This window comes from Parasteatoda tepidariorum, chromosome 8 (genome assembly GCF_043381705.1).
Source record: "Parasteatoda tepidariorum isolate YZ-2023 chromosome 8, CAS_Ptep_4.0, whole genome shotgun sequence".
NCBI classification, from domain to species: Eukaryota; Metazoa; Arthropoda; class Arachnida; order Araneae; family Theridiidae; genus Parasteatoda; species Parasteatoda tepidariorum.
Window position 1 is genome coordinate 60,715,298 of NC_092211.1, and position 26,559 is coordinate 60,741,856.

The window sequence follows — 26,559 nt, forward strand, 5'->3', positions numbered from 1 at the left end:
TTAAATTAAGACTGCTTATACCTTATAAACGATAAAGAAGTGCAAATATTTCATTCTGTATCTACACACATTTTTTCAATAAATATTTTAAGTAAGATTTGTACATCTTAGTCAATTTATTTAATATCTTTCTTTAGCAAAACATATATATTTTCAAATTTATAAATTGATTTAAATCAATATGCGTATGAAGTCTTGATAGAAATCTGACTTTCTGTGCCTTAAAGTAAATGAAATTCAAAAATACTATATCGCGATACATCGCTATATCGCGATGCAAAACTGACGATATATCACGATATATAATTTCTAATATCGCCCAGTCCTAATCACGAACATTAACAGGAAAATGGCCGTCCGCGCGGACGTCTGATTCGAGAAATTCGTTTTTCGCGGGGAATTTCTGACCACCGAGGACGGACGGTTTTTCGAGCCCTGATTCGTTTGGTAAGTAGAAATATTAAATTACAGTTGTAAAATCCCTAAATTTGTTATAATAATACGCTTTTAATTTTAAATGCTACGCGTTTATTTAAAAAAATCTTTACATAGCACTGTGGGCCAGAAGTCAAAAATTAAATTTTCAACTAAAATATGTGTAGGCAGTTTTAATATAGCCCAAATTAAGTATTCATTATCATTCCAAACATTATAATTTACTTTTTGAACCTACGAGAGTACAATGTAATGAAAAATATGTTAAAAATTTTATTGTTAATTTATCTTTTAAATTTTTACTTCAAATATATATATAGGAATTTTTTCTTACTGTTGCATTTTTATCAGAGTAATTAGTCTGAAATTATAGTACAATTCTTCAATTTGTTGGATGAGTTAATACTCTTGACAAACTTATAGTTTATATCTTATCATTTGACCNTCCGCGGGGAATTTCTGACCGCCGAGGACGGACGGTTTTTCGAGCCCTGGTTCGTTTGGTAAGTAGAAATATTAAATAACAGTTGTAAAATCCCTAAATTTGTTTGACTTTCGAATCTTAGTTCCAAAAAGTTCCACAAGGTAATTAGCTAAACTTTTTTTTGTTTTCTTTGATGTTTCTTCTTTCGAAAAAACCTGCACCACTTTGCTGGTTTGATAAAAATTTTCCCTTATTAGTGGGATATTTTGAGATTTCCTCTAAACACCGTAAAATGTTCTCTCTCTTAAGTGGTTCGGAATCAAGTCTGATGTAGATTTCAGAGCTAAACAATTACGTGAACGATGAGGAAGAGTTGCCCCCGAATTTCTTCCCATCTGTTTCTTCCCTTTAAATTCTTGGTGTGTTGACCACGAAAAGTGCTATCTTCAGATCATAATTATTTTCTGTTTTTCTAAGAATGAGTATCAGGCTGCCAGCTACCACTAGTATATTTTTTCCCCAACAACTACACGCTCTTGACCCTAAACTCAGTGGGGTTTCTTACCTTCTGACATTCAAATCGGTGCAAGACAGAAAAACTTTTTACGGGGCTCGAGGAAATAAATACCTTATCGAGAAAGTTAGCCAATTTTGTGTTCGCTTAGAATGCATGAAACCTTATTATTCTCTTGTTTCCGTCCCGCAGTGGACTGATCGCAAAAACACGGTTCCCACTAGAACAACGAAGTCAAGCATCACTGGTTGATGTCAGCAAGCGGTCCGTCGCCAATAGTCCATTGTGCAGCTCTAGTGTGACGTAAATAAAGTACCTACCAACCTACTTCAATTTGTTTCCTTGGTATTTTAATGGGAAATTGTATTATTCCGTAAGCGACCTACCTCAACTTGTTTCCTTGGTATTTTAATGGCAAATTGCATTATTCCGTAAGTGACCTACCTCAACTTGTTTCCTTGGTATTTTAATGGGAAATTGCATTATTCCGTAAGTGACCTACCTCAACTTGTTTCCATGGTATTTTAATGGGAAATTGCATTATTCCGTAAACAACCTACCTCAACTTGTTTCCTTGGAATTTTAATAGGAAATTGCATTATTCCGTAAACAACCTACCTCAACTTGTATTTTAATGGGAAATTGCATTATTCCGTAAAAGTGAAAAGTTGCCTTTGGGAGGCCTTAGATAGTCTCCAACAAACTATTAGTGCAACTCTAGTGGCAGTATGGCGTAGGTAAACAAATCAATCGTAATGCTCATCGAATCTTGTGCACGTTTAGATCACGCAATTTAGTCGAAATTATACTAACACTGTATTTCTTAGAAAGTAAAGAGGGCCTGAAAGCCCTGTTTTGAATTTGAAGCGAAAACTTTTACAAATTATTACCCTTTTTATGAAAATTAAATTTAGAATTCCTTTATCAATCAAGCATCTCTAGTCGATTAAATTATAACTTGACATAGTCTTACTTCTCAAAAATGTGTTCACTAATTTTTCGCATTAGAAAAGTTAATTCTTCGTGTTCTAGAGCTTTCTACCGAAGCCGCGGATGAATAATTCAGTGATTTAACCTTTACCGACTCGCGTGCGTTTTTAAAAATTACGTATTCTCTCTGCGGCAACGCCCCGTCAAGTATTAAACGCCCATTTCCTTACCATCTCATTTGTATAACGCGGTATTTTTAAAGCGTGCTGGGGATTAAAGTCCACAGTTTTAAGTGCCGAACTCTTCATGATTTGAGCTTTATTAAAATTAATACGAAGAGGGAAAATTAGTGCTTGCTCGAATGTTCGTCCGTTACACTGCTCAATTAAGGGTGCGTTCTGTTTTCAGTTGCACAGCGGCGATTAGGTGGAAATGACCTCAAGTATTGTAAAAGCAGTGATTGAAGTACCGCGGAGGGAATTTCAGACAGGACAATTTGAATTCTAAGGTATTCGAAATACTACAGGCTGTAATGTTGTAGAAATGTTCCAGACGGACGTTACAAAAGCTCTTTAACGTTTAAAATTTTGGTAAATGGCGTTAATATTACGGGTGAGATTTTAAACTGAAGGGTATTTGAAAGATTTCTACTTATCTATTTTCAAACGTAATGGTTTTTTTAAAAATAATAAGGTAAAGAAGTGCTGTTATTTAACAATTTGACGCAGACCGATGTCCATTTTATAAATATTTCTTGACTCCTTAATTAAAAGCAAAAATATATTTTGTATTTCTTTTATCACGAAATACAGTCTAATAGTTACTAAAAAAAGTCTTGTGAAATTATCGGAATTATATTTATACTAAAAAGTAAAGGAAAAAAGAAAATAATTTGAATTTTTTTTTTTCACCCTCATTCAAAAATTTATCAATAATTGATTTTGCAGATAAAAGAAATTTCATTGATGAATAACTGTTTCTCTTGGATCTAAGTAACTGCGAATACATGCAAATTTCAAAAAAATTAATGTTTGGAAGTAAGCCGTGTCTGTAAGATTTTACCTTTAACGCAGAAAAAGATCCTAGTGTTTCATGCTGTATTTCATTACCATGAATTATAAAAATGCTAAGTATAATATTTTTCACTTACTTTGGCCTAAATTAATATAAAATAATGAACAAAGAAAAAAGTATGAAAAATATAACTACTAAAAATTCTGCATCAAAGGATTAAGCCGCAATAATCTGTATTACAAGTAGCTTTTCTTATTGTAAATCAGTATTATGATATTACCTTGTTATGCAACATTTTGTGATACCCCTATTTAGTAACTGTGTCACAATTCAAGAACTGAAAATAAAAGTATATTTGATTTCATTATAAATTTCACGTATGGGTCATTTTCAAAAATTCAGTGTGCGATTTAATGGATGCCGGACATATTTTAAATTGTTACTAAAGTTCAATCGCTTAAAAATAGTTAAAATTGAAATCAAGGTACTAACGTGGACAACGCAGACGGCAACAGCTAGACGGTGAAAAAACGTGGTTAATATAACGCTAAAATTAACTAAGTTGTTAGGATTGGAGAAGGAATTGAAGAATTAGAATATTTAAATACAGTTATGCTGGGTTTTCGGATTGGTTACCGTGGGGATATATTTATCGACCATGTCAACCTTCATCTATGAAAAGGTACCTCAACAAAGAATAGAGTTAACATGTCTTATACACTATTGAATTGTAATTTTGTAGTGACAGACGCACTACAGTACTCCCTCACCAAAATTATAGTTGTGATAGAATTCGATGAATGGATACCACTAGTTGATTCATTGCTGTTTTGTGAGAAGCCGAGAGAGCTGTATTAAGTTCACTGTCGTTTTCGTTTCTGTGTTGCCTTTAGCAGTCGAGTAAATACGTTGCACGTTGTGTTCAATCGAGACTGAGTAGCAACAGCGCGAGGAGGTGGATAATGTAGCACTCGCAAGTAGCGAGTTCAGTGTGAACCATTCAATGTGTTCAATGTGAACCATTTATCGAAGTAAGCTGTTCAAAACGAAGTGGGAGCTTCTGTCAGGGCAGACATGTTCACATCACGTCTGAATGTCACCAATGTAGGGAAATTAGATATCGACAATGTCCACCTTCATCTATGAAAAGGTACCCTAACTTAGAATCGAGTTAACATGTCTTACATTCTAGTGAATTGTAATTGTAATTTTGTAGTGGTAGACACACTACAGTTGCCATCAAAGCTTTATGTGTACAATAACAAGCTGTTCGCCAAAGGTTGCTTGTTCTAAATAATAAAAGCACAGAATTTTCGAATTGTAAAATTTTACAAATAACAGCGTATGGCTATATATATATTTTTTTGAATTATGTAACATACTTAGCTCAAAAACAAACTGCAAAAAAATATCACAGGTTAAAACAACTTACAAGCTACTAAGTTACAGTAAATGTTGCAAAAATTTGTTTACGCTTATAAACAGAGTAAAAACGCAGCAGTTACGAATAAACAAAATATCAAAATATTAAAAAAAAATGATCAATGTTCTTGAAACGACGACTTATGTTGACCGAGTTCAAGAAATGAAAAATCTCTTGCAACGCAGTTAATGGAAAAGTTTAATTTTGCCATGAATGAGCAGGAAAAACCCATTATAACTACTTGGCAAAACTTCTCAACAGCCTAGTTTACGAATCGATAAACGAGCAGTACGTAACACATCGATCCAATATCGCGTCCCTTTGAATTCGAACGCAGGCGATGTAAACAGTTTGGGATTAGGAGTAATTAATAAGACCCTCGTCGTTCATTAATTTGCGTTGTTGAAGGCACGAGTAAGAATAAATTTAACAATTTTCTTCTTAAAATATTGCAAAAACATTTAAAACTAATTGCCCCCCAGCCAGTTTATTTAATAAGACTTCATCTAATTTGCAAATTGAGGAATAAATTGGGAATATGCATTGCGTAATCGCTAATTTCAGACGTATGTTAATTGAATTGAAATTGTTCAATATAATTTATTGATTTAGGAATTTACTGGAATCATTTGAAATTTATCGAACGACGACTTATTCATCTGTTGGAAAGTCAAGAAGCTTTGAAAAATGTTCAGAGTGATAATATTTAATTGATTATTGCAAAGCGCTCTCAATCCTTGTTAAAAATGGAATGTTTTTTAGAATACTTGTCAAAACGGAATAATTGAAACAAAAAAGCATGATGAATAAGGGTTTCAAGTTAATTATTTAGGTCTTAACAAATGCGTTTTTAAATGCTGAAGAATCGCTATTGTAGAAGCCGGGTATCAAAATCATAACAAATAAATTCTTGGTGGAAGTAACTTGGGGGTGTTTTCCCAATTTCTGAGTATCTTTTGGCAATCAAACAGGATTTGTCGTTCTTAATCATATCATTCTTGTTTATTGTTCAAGTTTTGATAGCAAACTGTTCTTTTAAAAGAATCTTTTACACACTAACTCAATTTAGTTCTTCAGTTATCATTGTAAAAAAGAACAGGAATATTGTCCTCTGGGTGGCTTGAAAACCATCCAGTTTCAGTTCGATCTGTACCACCTTGGGAGACAAAGACGGCCGATGCGCAATACCGACCACATAGCCACCATCTTGCCGTTGGTCTCGAAGCCTCCTATTAAAATTAAATTAGTGGTAAGAGAGTTATGACATTTTTTTGTTTATTTATGGATGAAACGATGTATTTTAACTGTCTCGTTATGTTAATATAAGTAATAATATTTGGTTCTGAAAATGATTAAAATGATTGTTGTATTGAATTTAAATGAAAGTCGAATTAAGTATTTTGTTAGCTTTTACTGAAATTAAAACTTTTATTTGATAGTTTGATAAATGTTGGCGATAATCATGAGGTAGTGCAATAAATATTCAACTTCCTTTTCTCGAGAAAATCAAATATTTTATCAGATTTTGGAACACGTAATTTTGATGCCAGAAATGGTTGTTGCAATGTTTGTTTGCACTGCGATCGTGTGCACAGAGGCATTCACATAAACCACATTTTTTAATATATCTTCATCGTGGTGATGAATCTGTCGAATTAACATGAATGCTTGCTGTTCATGGCCACATCGAACACTGAATGCTTCCCCAATAAAATCTCTGTGTACGTGACTATTTATTAAGAGCCAGTCCCCCAGCCGTCGGGCTAACTGTGGGAGGTTTTCATGATTTTCCCCTCCGTGGAAAGCAAATGAGGTTCAGTTCCATCAAAAAGTCTTCGATTAAGGCTCCCAATCCAGAGTTCCCTTGTGTTCTGGGTTGGGTTTAAAATTACAAGGCTGCAGAGTTGAACATTAGTAGTCGTAAACCCAAAAATTGGACTGGCTGTTCAATGACGGTTGTGAAATAGAATATCTCTGGGCATACTGAATTGGAGGTTCTCTGTTTCAGGTCAAAATTATGATCTGCAGATGAATGAATGGGTCCTCCCTGTAAAACGGGCTCTGACGTGTGTGTGGCAAAATATTATTCTTGGTAATAGATGACGCCACTAAAAAAACGAGAAACGCGAGCATTCTTCCTTAAATTCGAAGCAGGCTTGCTGGTATTGACAAGTGGTATAAGTAACAACTTGTGTGGAGATCACATTTTCGGAGAGGAATTTTTTTTTTTGTTTCAACCCACAAATCCCAAACTTTATACAAGTATTTCGTAATCACCTTCTTCACGATATATTTTTAAGACCCTTATCAAAAACGATATATTTAGCGCTCATTTAGTAGGTGTTATTTAATTAGGAAAGACAACAGATCATAAGACAAGGAGGAGACAACTGAGTAAGATTCCATCGAGCTGGACTCCTAGTTTAATAAAACAAATCACATCATCATTTCTAATTAAAAATTTTGAAAATGGATCAATATTTATTGTCTAATTTTATAACTTTTGTGATATTTCGTATTTCTTGGTTTGAAAAAAAAAGACTTAAGGTGTTCATACGAGTAGTAGAAATTTTTAGGTTCATATCAAAATTTGTCTATTTTATCCATTGTTTAAAATATTGTATGAACTCGAACTTATTCTTTTCATCCTTGGTAAGTAGTGACCTTAAAATATTCTAGCGCAAAAGGCTGATTAATACGAATAATAAGATTATTGTAATAATAAGAATATTTTAATAAGAAGAATATTTTAACAAGAAGAATATTTCAACAAGAATATTTTAATAAGAAGAATATTTTAATCAGAATATTTTAATAAGAAGAATATTATAATGAGAAGAATATTATAATGAGAAGAATATTATAATAATAAGATTATTATAATAATAAGATTATTATAATAAGAATGTATAAACTAATTAATAAGAGTCAAACTAAAGTGAGGGTTCTGATACTAAAGCTGCAGCAAGGCCAAGAAATAATATCTGACGTCACGTGATTAAAAAGTTAAAAAAAAATAAAATATAAAATCATGACGAATAATGTGAATAAAAATGTCAAATATGAAACTAAAGAGATGCACGTTTGACATTCAATTTAGTGATTCACTTTTCGATTTTTTTTAAATAAACTAGACATTCCTTTTATGTAAAAAAGACATAAGTAATTAAGCAAAAAAAATATATTAATGAAAATATTGAAGAAAAAAAAAAATTGAAGAAAGCGTATGTTATTTTCTTCTTTAAAAAACACATAACTTTTTTTGACATCACGAAATCGTTTGTTTAATAAAATCGGAGACACTAAAAAAGATAAAAAATAGTTCTATAAGAGTGTTGGATTTGAACTTGTGGAAAAAAAGTGGAAGAAACCTTATTTCTCCGGAGATTTCAGTCATTCAACCTAGAAATTGCCTCCATCCCTGTAATTACACATTCGATTAGAAATGCTTCTAAATTAGAAAGGGAAAGTAGTACGAGATAAAAATGCAACTCACGATAATGATCTCTTTATTTTTGCTATTTTTTTTTAGATTTCTTTTGATTGGGGTAACTTTCACAATCTTGGCATGCAATTAAACTTCAAATTTTCTTGAAGTAAAAATTATTTTCTTTTATTAATTCTTCCTCCAAGCTTTATTATTTTTTTTTTGTAAATTTTTACTCGGGTTGTGGGTGACTAAATATTTGTTTAACTGAAAAAAAATGCTTATTTTTGTAAAAATGCAACAGAACGTATTTTATGACATTATGCCCATATGTGATACTTTGCAAAAAAACTACATTAGGTAATTTAAAAATTGTTTCGTTGCATAGTATGAAAAAAAGTACTTAAACTAACACATTAGACTGTCTATATTTAACCACATCGAAAGTGAAACTATTAACAACCCAGGTAAAGTATATCTGGTAAAAACAACAGAGTGGTATACTATTTCCTGAAACATACAGGGTTATTCATAAATCCCTCCGGGGTTTCGAAGCGTTATTGTAAAAGAACGAAGATGAATATGGCAAGAAAGAACATATGAAATTGTTCCAAAAGTATTCAATTTTTAATTTAAGCAGTTACCGGTAGATGGCAGTAACATGTACCACTGAAGCCAGTTGTAGTAAAGAAAAAAGGCGTTTACAGGCGGAGGGAATTATGAACAACCCTTTATATGGATTTGATGGTGGAAACTGTATTTTTTGATGGCAGAATGAACAGGTTTGGGGCAGATTTTCCACCAGGTTTTGATAGGTGACCATAGGAATCAACTTTCAGATGACCATCACAGTTAAAGTGAGTGCTGGCAGATTTGGTAGGCCGCTGTGTTCGAATCCGTCCTAGAAGTGTTCTACGCACTGGTGCCACACTAGAAAGATTTCAAGACTGAACTTATTTTTTGACTACTTAACACANGATGGCAGTAACATGTACCACTGAAGCCAGTTGTAGTAAAGAAAAAAGGCTTTTACAGGCTTAGGGAATTATGAACAACCCTGTATATTGATTTGATGGTGGTAACTGCATATTTTGATGGCAGAATGAACAGGTTTGGGGAAGATTTTCCACCAGGTTTTGATAGGTGACCATAGGAATCAACTTTCAGATGACCATCACAGTTAAAGTGAGTGCTGGCAGATTTGGTAGGCCGCTGTGTTCGAATCCGTCCTAGAAGTGTTCTACGCACTGGTGCCACACTAGAAAGATTTCAAGACTGAACTTATTTTTTGACTACTTAACACAGTCAAGTGTTGTTTACCAGAATCTTCAGAAATTCAGAGCTATCTGTCTCCGAAATGCACCTTTCTATGATAATGGCTTGCATATTAAATCAATGATTTGTTTATTTTTCTAAAAGAAACTAAACATGTTTCTCTATTTTATGAATTTATTTTTTGCAACGAACGAAACAAAAATAGCATCACTAATCATCTTATACTAATCATAGAGTAAAATCACTGATATAAATCAGTAGCTTTTTCCTAAAGTCATTCACTTCTCTATTTTTCATTTCAACATTATTTTCTGTCTTAGCTCAACAAATTTCTTTTTTTTAGAAAGAAGAAATTAATCGTAATTTAACTTCAGATAGCATTTCAAAACATGGGGGAAAGAGACCAGATGATTAAAGTTTATTAGTATTTATTTTTAATTGAAAATATTTGTCGCATTTTTAAGGAAATAAAGGAAAATTTAATCTAAAAAAAACTATTGGGAAAGAGAGATTTTTTTTCTTCCTTCAAATGGCAGGCACTGAACATTATTCTTCGCCTTAGAAGATGCCGGAATTGTTACTCATTTCACGTTACTCAGTGGGCACCAGTGAACCAAAGTCACGGGGGCGAGCAACATTACCCATGCCACACTGCCACAAACTCGTTTATAGGGTGGGCCACATTCACACATCACGCGCAACAGAGGACAACACAGGAGAGAGAAATATCCATGCCCAGAGCGGGATTCGAACCCGCAGCCATTGGCTTCGCAGTCAGGCGCGCTAACCGCTCGGCCACCTGGCCGGCGGGAAAGAGAGATTAGTTGATGGATCCACGAATTTTTCTTCTTCTCAAGACTGATTTCAGTTCCCAGGACTGAAGAGTGACACCTATGGTTCTATGGGATTCAGATCTGGGTTCTGAAATGCCAGACCGGTTTTTAAGCAACCATTTCGTCAAACTATAGCTGCGCAAGTCTAATGAACCTTTCCCGAAATATTACCAGAGAGTTGAGGGAGAAACTTTGCGCAGAAAGTCCACACGAATCTCTGAGTTAGTTTTTAATCTCAAAAACTGAGATAACTTTGTAAAAACGCATCCACATCATTTTTTTCCCTTTTTTTAAAATAACGGCGGGCACTGAACTTTTCGTTCTTCGCCATAGAATTGTTACTCATTTAGCGTTACCCAGTGGGCACCTGTGAACCAAAGTCACAGAGGCGAGCAACGTTACCCACGCCATACTGCCACAGACCCGTTCATAGGGTGGGCCACATTCACTCATTCACACAACAGAAGACAACACAGAGAGAGAAACATCCATGCCCAGAGCGGGATTCGAACCCGCGGCCATTGGCTCCGCAGTCAGACACGCTAACCACTCGACCACCTGGCCGGCGCACCCACATCATAAACGGATCCACTTTTGCATGGGTGACAGTCGAATATTTTAAGTCAGGTAGTGTATTTCATATATAAATGTTCAAAACAATGTATTTGAAAACCAAAAATGATGAGCCTTCACGAAACATCGATGGATTTTGGAAGAAAAAAAATTTTTTTTGGTACTAAATATGTTTTTGTCTTCTTTTACTCGCAAAATCCGGTCAATATCGACCATTTTTGTATATTGTTTTGTTTCTGCGCATTTTCTGTTTTATTAACCTTAAAGCAAATGAAAGATTTGCGCATTGTTTTTAAAAATCTTTTTGGTTGGCCGCCTGTGTTTTTACACTCTTTCTCTGAGAACTTCGATTTTTGACATTAGAAAATAAACATCCTGACAAACGCGAAGAAAACTAAATGTTTACATATTGAAATATTTCAGACTTGCATGCTAGAAAGATTCAAGGTATTGATATATTCTAGATAAAAAAAAATTGATTACATGTTTAGCACGCACTAGCTGCATGAAAATGGTCATTTTTGTATAGCTAGTGCTGGTTAAGTGTACAATCAAGTATTTTCCCCCCACAATGTTTATAAATATCTTAAATATTTCTTTCATTTAAACTTCGGTGATCCAGATAAACTTCAGCAGGAAAAAGAAGAAAAAAAAGATTACGTTTGCGCTGTTTGCCAGACAAATGAATCCACACGCGTTCTTCTGTTTTGTGGTTAAATCCACGCATAAGCTTAATTTCCGATTCCTTCTCCGGATAAGTTATTCACTCAGTTTTCCACTTTTTGTCATAATTGCATTTATGAAGCTACATGTATCCCAGCAAATAATTGCAGCAGCATGCGCTTTCTAACCACACATTTCTTTTTAATGAATTCTTTTAAAGGAGTAAATAAGTTATAAAAAATTCAATTTATACAACCAGATAGGAATTATTTTGATTTGTAAACATTTTATTTACATACACATTTGGAACAATTAGTTCATGAAATTTCCCTATAAACACAGTTTTAAATGTTATTGCTTGGCGAAACAATAGTTTTAGATCCTTTATTGTATCGTGAACTGTATGAAATCCAAAGAAAAATTTTGAAAAATAAAAAAAATAAAAAACCTATCTAGGGGGTGAAAATGGAGGTGGAATTTCAGTTTTAAAAGATAAATTTAAATGCATAGTTTGTTTGATAGTATCAGAAAATTGCTTTTAGCCTTTCATTTCTGCCCAGTTTGTTTCAGTTCTTTGTTGCCAACTCGTGAAGAGAAATGTCATCTGTTTTGGAACTACATACGTATATATGGACAATTAACATTAACAAATTTGCATGATTCAATAAAGCTATTGCATGTGATAGATAATTTTAGTAATTGTTTTAGGATGAAAACTTTGCAAACAATTCATCCCAGATTTCTTTACAAACACTTGGGTTTTTTCCAGTGGTTATTTGTTGGAAGTAGCAAATAATCTCACAAAGGTTCTCATCAACCAAAAAGAATAGTTTCTTCATTGTGTTCGAACTCCGTGATTAATCCTTTGTGCCAATCAACTAAAGGTTCTCTATTGCCATGGCAACCGAAATGTACCCATTATAACAGGTGCATGTGGGGTAAATGAGAAATCTTCCAACCTCTTTTGTAGAAACGGTAATCAAAATCTTTGAGAACAAATCTTTGGGAAGGCATTATAAATTTAGGGTTGATTTTGACGAACAATTTATACCCAATGGATAAAGAATAGACATATTCTAAAATAATTCTGAAAAACATTTTTCAGTATTTCTTTCAGATTTGTGTCATTTCTTCAATTTTTTTTTTCGGAATAAAAATATATCTCTATTTTTTTCAATTGGGTTTCGCGTTTTTACATACAAAAGACCTTGTTAAAAAATGCTGAAATTATTTGAATTGTAAACAAAAATATTTATTAAAGAACTTTGCTTTTAAAAATGAAAAATAAATCTAATTTTTTAATCTTATGCTCCTATAATAGTTTCATTGGCAATGATGATTAGTAATTAGAGCGAAAAAGTTACAGTGAATTGAAAAGTTTAAAATCTCAGCAGTAAAAGTGTACACTAAATTTAAATTTTCCTTCCTCTGATTCTTCACAACAGTAAATTCGTAAAAATAACATACTATGAAGCTTCAGTATGAAAGAAAATATGAACTAAGTATAGAATAGAAAAGTTTTTTTTTTCGAATAAAAATGAGCTTAATATGGAAGAAAGACTTAGGTATGTCGATTTTGTTATCTTTCTTCGACTGTATTTCCTATAGGTGAACAGTCTCTCTCAAAAGAAAAAACGTTAAATATTGAGTCAAGATTAAGAAAGTAATACTTCATACATTTTATAGGATAATGAGCACACAAATGGAGGCTTTGAGCGTAATTGGCGGCCTTCTGCTTCATCAAGGATCCCCCGAAAAATCAGCCGAGATCAAGGATCAACCGAGAAGTTGACATCCTCTGTCGCACCTCCAAATAGTAAGCTTTTTTTTAAACCGTTCTTACTAGTTCTTTGGTTATGTTCTCAGAAAATTCCTTTATGTAATAATTGATAATCACTCTCTATCTCTAAAAAGAAAAGAAAAATAAAATTGCTGAATTCGTTTTGATTTGGTTTAGGCGTTCTCATTTCGGGTGGTGATAAAAAATTGTTGCAATTCAGACGTCGAAAACTAATGGGTGTTGATTATTTCCATTTGAAATGTAATTTTATTTCATAACAGTCTTTGAGCAACCGACCTAATTTTTTAGTTTATGCCTACCAATGTTCAACTACGTAGCCTTGTAATTTAGCACCCAATCCAAAAAACTCCAGGATTAAATAATATTAGGGGAAATTAGACTTCGAAAAAGACTTTTTGGAGGGAACTAACCCGCATTTGCGTAACGTGGAGAGGAAAACCACGAAAACGTCCCGCGGTAACCCTGACGGAAAGGGTTCTCTAACCCATGATCCGTTTACCACTGAGGATATTTTACGTTATCATTGTGGTCGGTGCGAGCCGGGTGCGGAATTCGTATATAGAGAGCCATTACTGGTATTCGAACCCGGTCACCTGGTTGAGAAGCGAGGGCTCCCATAGCCACTGCGGCTCTTCCAGTTAACTCTTGTCGATTTCGAGATCACCATAATTGACTAGCTAGTACGTACGTCGCTAATAAGACGTGAGAGTCAAAATGAACACCTGCCGCACGTCTTCACATATGCACCTTTTAAACGTCACATAAATATCAACTATGTAGCCAACTACAATATAGCTATGTAACACATATTTGGTTCATAAATTTAATTATCTGTAGTCCAAAATACGAAACCTACGAAATTTATTTTGAAGCCTTACAAGTTTGTTATCAGCCAATAAGAATTCACTAACTTAAACTCGTGAGTCTTTTATTAAAACCAAGTGAGTCTTTTATTTTCCGGAGCCTGAAACGGGATAATTTTCGTTCGATGCCTAAACTAGGAACGCCAAAGTCGGTACATTATCTTTTATTTTATCTTTATGGGTTTGAGATAATGTCTTAGGTAAATATATGCGTGAGTGGAAAAAAACCATTTTAATGTGTTCAAATTCTCTGGAATTAACCCCTTGCTTACGGCTGGTACACTAAGTAAACCAGAATGGCTTTATCATGCCTAGTGCCATAAACTAAAGTTTAAAAATTCTAAACATGTCACATGAATTGAAACAAAAATAATGAATTATAAAATTGAAATCGTCAAATTGTTTTAATTGGACTAAATATTTAAAATTCTTTAAATTGGACTAAACGTTTAAATTCTACTAAATTTGCGATTCTCTCATTTTATGCAATGAAAAAGATTTTATAATTAGAAATATAACCAAAAATCTGAAATTATTTTTTAAAAAAAATGCTTACAAAGCTCTTCTTGAAAAAAAAGAGACTTTTATTGGAGCCTTCTTCAGTACATTCCTTTAACATTTTTGCATAAATTATAAAAATTTGTTTGAAACCAAGAAACTTTTAGAGTTAGTGAAAACACGAAACTCTGAACTGAGACACATCCAACAATATGTTTATTCGGTAACAGACTTTTTAAAAGAAAAACTGTCATATCGGATTCCATCTTTTTAAAATAGTTTGTTTTCCCGACGAAGAAGAAAAACAAAAATATCTGAGTAAGTAAACTTCACATGAAAATAAATCTCGATACTCTTTTTGACAATACTTTAAAAGATTTAGTTTGTTCTTTCCTCTTTTTTTCTTCTCGAAAGGGGGGACGTTAGAAAATAAAGAAAAAAAATATGGTTAAATATAAAATTTTACTCTTGAATCTCGAAATTCGGGAACTCTCTCTCTCTCTCTTGTCTAAATGTCGCTGTCCTTTAATGGCAAAGTCCTATCTCTTTGTTGAGGACACGTACTTTTTTGTTGCTGATAAGAAAAAGAGTTCTCGAATTCACTCAGGGAATACTTTTCCCTCGGTCAATATTAATCACAGGGAACATGAGAACTGGAAAAATCCCGAGCAATATTTTTAAGAGAAAGCTTAAACTTTTGAAAGGGAGTTTTTATCGATTTTGAGGGATTTCTTCTCTTACTCCCAATACTTCGGGAATTCTTATGGCTTCTCTCCGAAAATTCGGAGCCATCCAGAGTTTTAATTTGTTTTGTTGTGCTTGCTTTTATATGTATATGTGTACAGTATCTGCATCTTTTAGAATGGGTTTGTTGTTGAACTTTTTTTTGAGTTTGCAGTGAGCTCGAAAAAATGAAATATTAGAAATATTGATGCTAATATTTTCCCAACAATGCATTGGATATGTTTGAAAATATGCACACTAGGGGTATTTCAAGTGATTGTGATACGGTTACATTGCGATTTTATACTTAAATACAGGCATAATCACGACAACTAACAGGGCAATTGTTTTGGACATAGTTAATAAAATTTTTTATGGTATAATTGGCATAACTCCAGATTGTTAAACATTATAAAAGAGACGCTTGGGCAGATAGAGAGCATTTCAGGGTTAATACTCTGAATGGCTACTTTATTATGACCACCTGACAGTTTTATGCAAATGAGGTTTCGCGTTTCATTGTTGCCTCTAGGTGTTATTGTAGTTCATTAATGCTTTTAGACCTTCGTTTCGAGAGCGTGGTAATGTGCTTACGAGATCACATTGTTGTACTGTAGCCATGCATTTCTTGATTTAATAGTCCGTTTAGAACTGTAGTTAGTTCCCGCATTATTTTTTTTTGAGCATATATGCAGAAGATGTCATACAAAAGACNTGAGTGACTTAGCGAGATATGAGTGACTTAGCGAGATATGAGTGACTTAGCGAGATATGAGTGACTTAGCGAGATATGAGTGACTTAGCGAGATATGAGTGACTTAGCGAGATATGAGTGACTTAGCGAGATATGAGTGACTTAGCGAGATATGAGTGACTTAGCGAGATATGAGTGACTTAGCGAGATATGAGTGACTTAGCGAGATATGAGTGACTTAGCGAGATATGAGTGACTTAGCGAGATATGAGTGACTTAGCGAGATATGAGTGACTTAGCGAGATATGAGTGACTTAGCGAGATATGAGTGACTTAGCGAGATATGAGTGACTTAGCGAGATATGAGTGACTTAGCGAGATATGAGTGACTTAGCGAGATATGAGTGACTTAGCGAGATATGAGTGACTTAGCGAGATATGAGTGACTTAGCGAGATATGAGTGACTTAGCGAGATATGAGTGACTTAGCGAGATATGAGTGACTTAGCGAGATATGAGTGACTTAGCGAGATATGAGTGACTTAGCGAGATATGAGTGACTTAGCGAGATATGAGTGACTTAGCGAGATATGAGTGACTTAGCGAGATATGAGTGACTTAGCGAGATATGAGTGACTTAGCGAGATATGAGTGACTTAGCGAGATATGAGTGACTTAGCGAGATATGAGTGACTTAGCGAGATATGAGTGACTTAGCGAGATATGAGTGACTTAGCGAGATATGAGTGACTTAGCGAGATATGAGTGACTTAGCGAGATATGAGTGACTTAGCGAGATATGAGTGACTTAGCGAGATATGAGTGACTTAGCGAGATATGAGTGACTTAGCGAGATATGAGTGACTTAGCGAGATATGAATGACTTAACGAGATATGAATGACTTAACGAGATATGAGGATCAGTGAATTAATGGAATATGTGGGAGAGTGGGATAAGACTGAGAATATCGACAGTGTCGAAATTAGTTCTTTTTTTTAAACGGACGAACTCCGAATTACACTTTGCTGGTCAAGAAAGATGCGCGTTGTTGATAATTCACAACATCTTTGAAGATAAGTTCGCTTCATTAAAACTATTTAATGCTTTCTTTTTGTTTTTATACGAGCCCTATTTGTTGGTTATTACAATTACAAAATTTATTTTTAGTTTAGATTATTATGCATGTACTGAAGATTCATTCTTCAATGAACAATAAGGATTCTGTTCAACAATGGCACGGTTTTGTGACGTTTCGATAGTCTCTGTGCTCGGGGTAAGATCGGATACTACTGGGTTTTACCCCACCCCTTGATATGAGTCTATTCTGGACCCAGAACAGCAGTAGTGCAGTGGAGGAAGAAGATAACTAAAGCCCAAAACTGAACTAAGGCTCTTATGGGCTTCAGGACAAAATTTATTGCGTACCTCTTCCTCAAAGAAAAAAAGCCTTATTTTTATATTTATTAAGTTTAAGACCCTTTATACAAAAATCTAGTTTAATACAGATATAAAGAAATACACTGCAATTAAAAAAAACTAGTTGATAAACACTGTTATTTTTTGAAAGAAATTTTGGTTGGGTGTTCAGCAGCCCCGAGGCCCTAGATAAAATAGGAGTGACTGCTATTTTTTCCCTGAATGTCTAGTATTTCTAAATTTCCCATGAAATTCACTTTGACATTTCTAAATATAAAAAAAATTTATAAAATAAGTAGTACTCAGGAATGATATATTGTACAAACTAAAAGAAGAATATCTTAATTAAATCTGTTAGTTTCTAGATCAAACGATTTAGCTCCAACAGATTTTCAAATCTTTGCTATCCGGTCTTACGCCATTTTCCTCTTTACATTCTAACAATAAGTGTTTATTTAAGGTATCGTACTAGTTTCTACAACTTTCTTTTTAAATATTAATGTGAAGTTTGAAAAAGCTAGTTTATTTGTTTTATTATGTTTAAAAACTTGAAAAACTAGCAAAAAATAATCATTATTTTCTTTTTATATGGCTTTGCAGGTAAAAATAAGGTATCTTTGCACATACGCCAAACATTGTAAAACAATTTCTATCCTCTAAAACAGAAAAAATCTTAAGGAATTTTATTTAGAAAGCTATTAAACTATTTTATCTTAAAGACAAGTGCATATAATACTGAGGTAGGGATCATTGTAGTTAACAGTTAGCAGTTTTTTAAAAATTTCCGCACTTGTCTTTGCGAAAAAGCATGCATAAAAAATGAAATTTCACTTTTTTTCTCTTAGTCTATAGTTCAAAACGTGTGCTATAATCATAAACACTTATGAAAAATTGTAGACAATTATTTTAAAAACAACACGAGATATCGTGTTTAAGGTGGTGTAAAATGCGAAAAAATATAATTTCGGGATGAACGCATTTAAAGACTTAAAATAATTAGTCCATCCACTGTTGACACATTGCGCAAAAACTGCTAAACTTTGCAAATATTGGAGTACAAACAATAATTAAGTGTTTTTAGAAAGCTAAGAGTACAGGGATTCTAAATTTATAATAAAATCAATTTCAAAAATTTTGCCCAAAACAATGTTTTTGTATTCGTTAATTCAACTAGCAGTAGAGAAATCTAACACTAGTTGTCAATTATCAGAGAAGTGTTTACCTATTTTATGTGTTTGTATCGTATTTGTTAAATGCAAGGTTAACGGATAAAATCGGTTGTAATAAACTTACAAGGAAGAAAACTTTCCAATGACATTAATCAATCCATCAATAACATTGTTTTTTTTCTGTAAGTTATTTATAAAACCTAAATGATGCGTTTAAAATTATTTTTTCTTGTCCTTGGTTCTGGAGATATGTGCCATTTAAATTCTTATAGTCATGAATTTCTTTCTGTGTCAATTGAAAGCGTCTGTAATGTTTCCATACAACTTCTGTAGCAAACTTGTTTAGAAATATTGTAGACTAATTTACATTAAATATTAACTCACTGCAAATAATTTGTCATTCGCAATCATAAATTATTTACTTGAATAATATATCGCAAATAATTATTGCTTTTACAAGAACTTAATGTCATATCAAAATCAACTATGCTTAATTTATAGTACTTATTTTCAAACTACATATTTTCATACGCAAAAACGTACAAAATTTCTTTCATAGAAAAGCATTCTGAATTAGGAACTCAATGTGATCGGCAAGTAATGCGTAAGTATTAATACACTATTAACCGATACTCTTGCTTTTACTTTAGTAAACCAATTTTTTTAACCAATACTTTTGCTCTTGTTTTAACCAATACTCTTGCCTTTTTTTTGTTCATCATTTTTATTTTAATCGAACAAAAGACAAGAATTTAAATTTTGAAACAAGTTTTTTTGAAGAAAAAAAAATTAACAATCTTAATTTAAGAGTGTTATTTTTCATCCTGCGCAAAAATAGTCTCGACACTACTCTAATCAAGTAAATTTAAACTTATAGAATAAGTGTATTAAATATTAATGCAAAAAGACGACTGTATTCTATTTTTGCATGTAGAATTTAACTCTTTGGTGCAGATGAGACATCGGTGTCCTCTTTTATTTATATATTTTTTTTTATTAAAGCTCTAATTACAAGCAAAACTATATTTTGTTATTTCTTTAAACTGTCTAATAATTGCAAAGAAATCTGTTAGATTATCGGAATAACAGTTTTCTAAAATTTTCAAAAAAGTAGTTTTTTTTTCAGTCCGACATTTTTTCCCCATTCATATGCAAATATTTATCAATTGATTTAGTAAATTAACCCCTTCCTTCTAGCTCCCGTGAAAACGACGGGGTGAGATTTCGCCCTCTATTTTTCGCTCCCGTGATATTTCCGGGCTAGAGTGTTCAGTAGTAACGCGCCAATAAGAATAAGACTAATTCATTTCTTTTGCCCGGAAAACATTTTATTTCTCATTTTACACACCAGATTGCAGTACCAGGATATTCTTAAAGTAATTTTAGATAGTTTATTTTAAACTGGATGTCAGCGTTAATCAAATAGCACTAATTAAAAAAATAGGCGCTTTTATGACCGTTTTCTTGAAATTTTACCGATCGTTAAGGGGTTAAAGAATTGTCATAGATGAGATCTAAATAAATCTGCTTCTCTTACATCTAAATAAGTGCAGATTTGAAGAAAAAAAATTATTTGGAAGTTAGACGTGTCTGGAAATTTTTTACCTTTAACGCAAAAAGAGACACCGGTTTTCGATATTATATTTTATAATAAAAAATGATTAAAATGCTAAATATAATATATTTGATTTATTTTAACCTAAATTAATACAAAATAATAAAGTATGAAAGTTATGTTTATTGAAAATTCTGCGTCAAAGAGTAAAAAATTTCTTTCTCTAAAATCGATGTAAAGAAGCTTCCAACTTACAAACCTATTCGATTGCTTATAATTTCAATCCTACGTATTAAAGCTTTGTAGATAATTTAAAGTTAATTCTATACAATTTAATCACTAAGCTAAATAAATACATCAACCTAAATAAATATACACACTAAGTGTAACAATGTAAACTTAAAATTTAAAGATCTAATAACTAAATCTGAAACGGACTTAAAAGCTTTTTAGAGCAATCCATTTCCGCGGAAACCTGGAAAAGTGTGTAATGAATTCCTGGGAATTCAAACAATGTAGACCGAGGTGAATAGAATATAGTAGATAAAAATAATAAGTTGACTTAATTAGAGTAACAAGATTCGAAGGGAAATTCGAAACCAATCTGATATATACTCAAAGCATCGACCGCATGTAACAATTTATTTATAAATTAAGGCCTGTAATCGGATAGTACAGATATAGCGTATAGAAATAATATATTTTTTTAATTAATTTCTTTACTGATCAGTAGAGCAAACGGGAGATTCGGGATGAGCTTGGGGTCAACAGTAGTGTTTGGCAGTCTAAATTGGCGTCCCGCGCCACTTGAGAATGAAATATGACACTTTATATGGCTCTCGTTTCCCTTTTATGGGGCAATTCTGTAACAGGTATACCTTCCTTCTGTTCTGCCCAAATACAGCTCTCTACGGAATTACTGAATCTTATAGAAGGCATTTCGCCAAGTTATCGACGAAAGAGCTTTAATAGAAAGCGGGAAATAATTTGTTAGTCGCTTTAATGCCCATTTTCCTTCTTTTTTTTTCAGTAAAAGAGCTAAGTGAAAGAACAAATGAAGCATTCTAGAAAATTATAGAAAGAATTATATATTATAGATAGAATATAGATTATATCGAAAGAATATATATAATTGCTTTAATAGGAATGTGTTAAAACGATAGACCGCCATATACAAAAAAACATTTTTTCCCATCATCCTCGTTGAACAGCCGATCTAATGTTGAGTTTACGACTACCATTGCTCAAGTCCGTAGCCTGGTAATTTCGAACCCAATTCAGAAGACAAGAGAAATCCTGTATCAAGTATTGGGAGAAATTTGCCTTCGCGGAGGACTTTTGGATGGAACTAACCCGCAAATGCTTTAGATGAAGAGGAAAACCGCGAAAATCTTCCAAGGTAAGCCTGACGGCAAGGGGACTCTAACCCATGATTGGTCTACCATTGAGGATATTTTACGTCAACATTGTGGTCGGTGCTAGCTGGGTGTGGAATGGACCAGCCATTGCTGGGTTTTGAACCCAGGTCATCTCATTGGGAGTTCTCTGCCTCCTGAGCTACCACAGTTAAAATATTATTTATTGAAAATAGCTTTATCTAATTAGATGATTGGGAATTTTAAGTTACATATTGTACGCTACCGTACGTAAGATTTGAAATGCGCATTCGTTAATCCTGGTGAAATGCACTTACGCCCATGAAAAAATATCAATCTTGCGTGAATAAAAATAAGAGATTTTGCAATTACCCGTAAGTTAAAAACGGCTAGCATTGTAGAATACGATCCTAACTTCAACTACAAAATCACAACAGTTTACAATGGTCTTGAATATCATGGAAGTTAAATTTCCAACTAAATTGCATAAAGGAAGTAAATATGCTCTATAATATTAAAAACGAAAAAATATTTAGTTTCTTATGGACCTATTATAATTAGACAACCATCATTTTAAACTAAAACCAATAAAATTAATTTTTTTAGTAAATTATTTTGTAAAATCACACGATTCATTTTAACATTTTGTAATAACGAATCCTCCATCTTCACTTCACGTTTGCGTTCTTCTTAATCTATCTCTAACATGTCCATGTTGTTAGTTCATTGAAGATAAGCTTGAACAAGACCAACATTTAACGGCTGTGAACAGCATGCTTGTTGCGTTGTAAAAAAACGTCAGCAAAACCTAAACATGCGTAAGATCTTAAAAATAATGCGCTGTTTTGCTTCAAATCTTGCGCAGGGCAGCGTACTGAATCTAACTCAAATTTACGAAATTTTCCTAACGATTTTACTAAGAAAGTTACGATATTGTAACCAACCGACATGTTCATAAATTGATTTTATGCACTTACAGCCAACTATAATAGGTTCGTAAAATAATATGATATATTTAGGGATTTCAATATTACATGTTCGGAATTAAATATTATGTATTTACAACTATCTATATATTAATAAGTTTTCAAATTAATATTATTATTATATATTTATAATTGTAAAATGTTCGTAAACAATCGATTTAAAATGTCATCACGCATTCAATAATCATTGTTTTCAATAAAACTCGTGATATTCTTGTATTTGATTTTCATAACAGATCACGATATTACCGATAAAACTTGGGATAATCTTGTGCTAGATATTTATCGTTATCGGTACTTATCACGATATTTGTCTTTGTCTATAATGATCGCGACTTTTACATTATTGATAATTATGAGATATTTAATATTTATCGTAACACACAGAAATCGCGATATAAAATGAGAATACATTTCGTTTCAATATCGTATCAATATTCATAAAATGACGATATTTCATGATACATCGATTTATGAGCCCAGCTGTTATTATGAATAATGTGTAATATATGAGAAAAAGAACAATCAATTTATGTGCAATCATGTAAACTTATGAAGCTAGAGTTTTAGCTCTGATTTTTTTTTAATATAAATTTAAAAACTGGTTAACCAATTTTCCAGTTCATAATAAATAAAAAAATTTTGAATTCATTGTAAGATGACTTTACTAAAATGCAACGAACACTTCCATCATCTTATCATAATATTCACGTGAGCTTTTTATGTAAGAAAAATGGAAAGAATATTTGACCTTAGCCTGTTAACCTTACATTTTATGTTGTTGAACACATTTTAACACGAGAAGGACATAAATAATTTCAGGTAACATAAAAACGTGCTGCCTTCAACTTTTTCGCCTCAGCTTAATCGGAGAAGGGGGAGTATTATGGTTATTGTTCAATAAAATAAATTCTGATAAGCTCTGCATTTTCTCTGAGCATCCGAGATTTATGCGTGTTTTGAACGGCTTGAGAAATATCAGTTTTTGAAAGCAAGGAAAGAAAAACTTGGATTTATTCAAGGCATAAAGTTTCATTTAGGCGTACTTAGCTGTTTAAAATACGTATCTAATATGCGTATAATACAATTTTAGCGCTTTCTTTTTGCATTTACACGTAAAAATGCAATAATTCTAAAACAATTTGCTTAACATGATTGCTTTGTAATAAAGATGGGTTAGAAATATTTTTTTCTCGTAAAGAAAGAGGTAAAGTTTGATTTTTTAATTTCAACTTGAGATTTTTTTTTGTTCATTTTCGATAAGGAATAAAAATATATATTAAAAGCGGGGATTATAGAACATTATGTACACCAATCAGCATAGTGATTTTAACATGTAATATGTTTCTGAAAAAAATAATTTTATTAATTGTAGCGCATTGGAAATAAATCTTGATAGATCTTGACATTTGCTTTTTAAAAACTTTTGAATATTTTCTATTCATAAATTAGGTTTATTGTGAAGAACACATAATATGATATTCAATAGATCTAAATTAAAAAAATATAAATTCAAAATGTTTATCACTGAATATACCCATGAAAGTTTCAAGTATGGTCTAGATACTAATGTCTTACTGACCACGAATTATTATATGTAGTGTTTTCATATTTATATTTGCGCTGTAATAAAAGGACATAGTAAAGGAAGGTTCTAAGAAAAGTTATTTTTAAAAAACTGTGCTTCCTTAAGAAGAATCGTATTCTGGCATATTTAAATATTCAGCCTTAATTTTCCTTGACAGGACTTTAAGTTTCGCAGAACTCAATTATTAACGGTGCAAATTGACAGATTTTGAATACATTGAGAGAAGAAAAATGCTCCAAGTGCATTTAACTACAAACAGGCAACGAGCAATCTCAGCAGGTTTTTGGGGCAACATGAAACGTCAAGAGGATGAACCAATGCCTCCTAGAAGAGAGAAGGCCTCAGCACGGGTTACCATATACAAGAAATTTGATCCTTTAGTAGTTCAAACTGTATGACATCTTTCGTATTTCCTCTACTGAGCAGCTTAATAGCCCGAACGTTGTGACATCTTTCTTAATTTCTCCCCCACTGCGCAGATTATGTTACGCGCTACGATTTGATCCGTCCTGCAGCCTTCTTCCTTCTAGGTGTTGGATGAACACTATGACACACGAATAATTTAGATGAGTGACAGGAATCTATAATTTTCACCAACTGATGCTTGAGAATAATCAATGGAAGAAAAATCTTTAATTTTTATTGTATTGCCAATTTAAAAAAATTGAAGCCGAATTACTCATATTCACTCAAATGTCACCTAAGCCTCCATCGAATTCGGTCTTCCTCCATCAAATCGCGGTTCTTCATTTTATAAACTTTCAGAAATTGCAAATAAAAAATATAAATAAATATTCGATTTACGTAAATGTTCAGGTGCACTTTTTCTTAAAAGCCACGTGCAAATCAGTAATAGCAGTTGCATAATGCTGAGTGAAATTCAGAGAGGAAGCAAAACACACATACTTTCTCTGGAAGAAACTGCTGTTGGCAATTTCCGAGGAAGATTTATACATATCCGTCCCCTCTGTAGCCGAGTATTTTCGCATTTATTTACAGTACCGATATCTATTGTATATGGATAAAAAAAAGTTTTAATTGTTAAAATCTTTTTAAAAATATGAAGTATGGGTTTCTTTTTTCTAGGGGCACAACTTAAAAGAAAGCGTGTTCCTGACGTTCCCCAATGTGTTAGATGTCTGCACTTCTATGAAGAAGCTAAGAAAAAAGGAGGTTTGCACTGCGCAAGATGTGGTCACCTCTATTGCTTAGATTGCTACAAGATCTTGAAGGTTAAGCAATGCATTTTGTGTCATAAGTATATGTCAACAATGCTGAAGATTTTCGTTTGAAATTTTAAAAGCAATGATTAAAGATTTTAAATTTTTATATTTCAATGCACGATTTAGAACTAAAGTTCAGTTTAAATAAATTAACTTAATAAAATATCTTTTAAAGATTTCATCCTGAGAAAAATCTATTTTTTTAATGTGGTCTATTTATTTGTTACATAAATTTGCTCACACAAAGAATTGGGCGTAGGTTCGATCCTCACCAGTGTTGTAAATGGTGACTGGTGCACGCTAAATCTCCCTGACTCCCTGGTCGCAAATTTCTCCATGTTTCCGTAAAAAATCATACCTCTGGGAATACTGAATTAGAGATTGATCGTTCTTTAGTTCAGGTTAAAATTACGATCTGTGAATGTATGAATGGGTCTGCCCTATGAGCGGGTTATGACAAATTTGTGTGGCAGAAATTGAATTCTTGGCCATAGATGGCGCCACTGTCAAATAAGAAGAAACCCACTCTCTTTGCCTTAAGGGCATACGATTACAACCACAGCATTAGACAACAGTTTTTTTTAAGAAAAAAAAAGCACGGAGGCTTTTATTTGTTTGGCCATTTTTAATAGCTCTATTTTTTTTTTCTTAATCAAGGGCTATTTTAAGAAAAATTTGGGTACGCTAGCGGATAATAATTTATTACAGTTAAAACTGATATTTCATGAAGTACTGTTTAATAAGAATATACTCTTCAAAGCATTTTTTTATTGTAAAAATTAAATTAATATTATCAAAACTACTAATAGATCTATCAAATTAGTAGTTTTTTTACTTGTTTTTCTGTTTAATTTCTAATACTAATTATTTTATATCATTTCATTTACATTAAGCTACAATTCATTCATAAACTAATTTAAAATTTCTAAGTTAAAAATTCCCTGATTTAGCGCTTGTTATGGATCCCCAAAATTATGACTAGATTTTTCCCAATTTTATAAAAACGGGGCCCTTTTATAAAAAGAGCCATGTAAATGTAATGCGGTAAATTTTTTTTGTGTGTTTTTCTTAAAAAAGCAAAAATTATTAAATATAATTGATATATTAATATAATTGTTAATATAATTGATGTAATTATATTAACTTCAGTTATAT

At 32.6% G+C, this 26,559-nt stretch overlaps 2 protein-coding genes across 3 annotated transcripts in view; one reads left to right on the forward strand and one right to left on the reverse strand.

Moving 5' to 3' along the window:
• LOC107449452 (uncharacterized) overlaps window positions 1-25,583 on the forward strand; it is a 32,061-nt gene extending 6,478 nt beyond the window's left edge. Inside the window, exons 2-3 of the mRNA XM_016064983.3 lie at window positions 13,198-13,327; window positions 25,268-25,583. Coding sequence (XP_015920469.2) covers window positions 13,198-13,327; window positions 25,268-25,473 — 336 coding nt within the window. The 3' untranslated portion in view covers window positions 25,474-25,583. The remainder of the gene's footprint in view (window positions 1-13,197; window positions 13,328-25,267) is intronic.
• The window catches only part of LOC107439657 (arrestin domain-containing protein 2), a 218,092-nt gene that overhangs the window by 113,196 nt on the left and 78,337 nt on the right, over window positions 1-26,559 (reverse strand). The window lies entirely within an intron of this gene.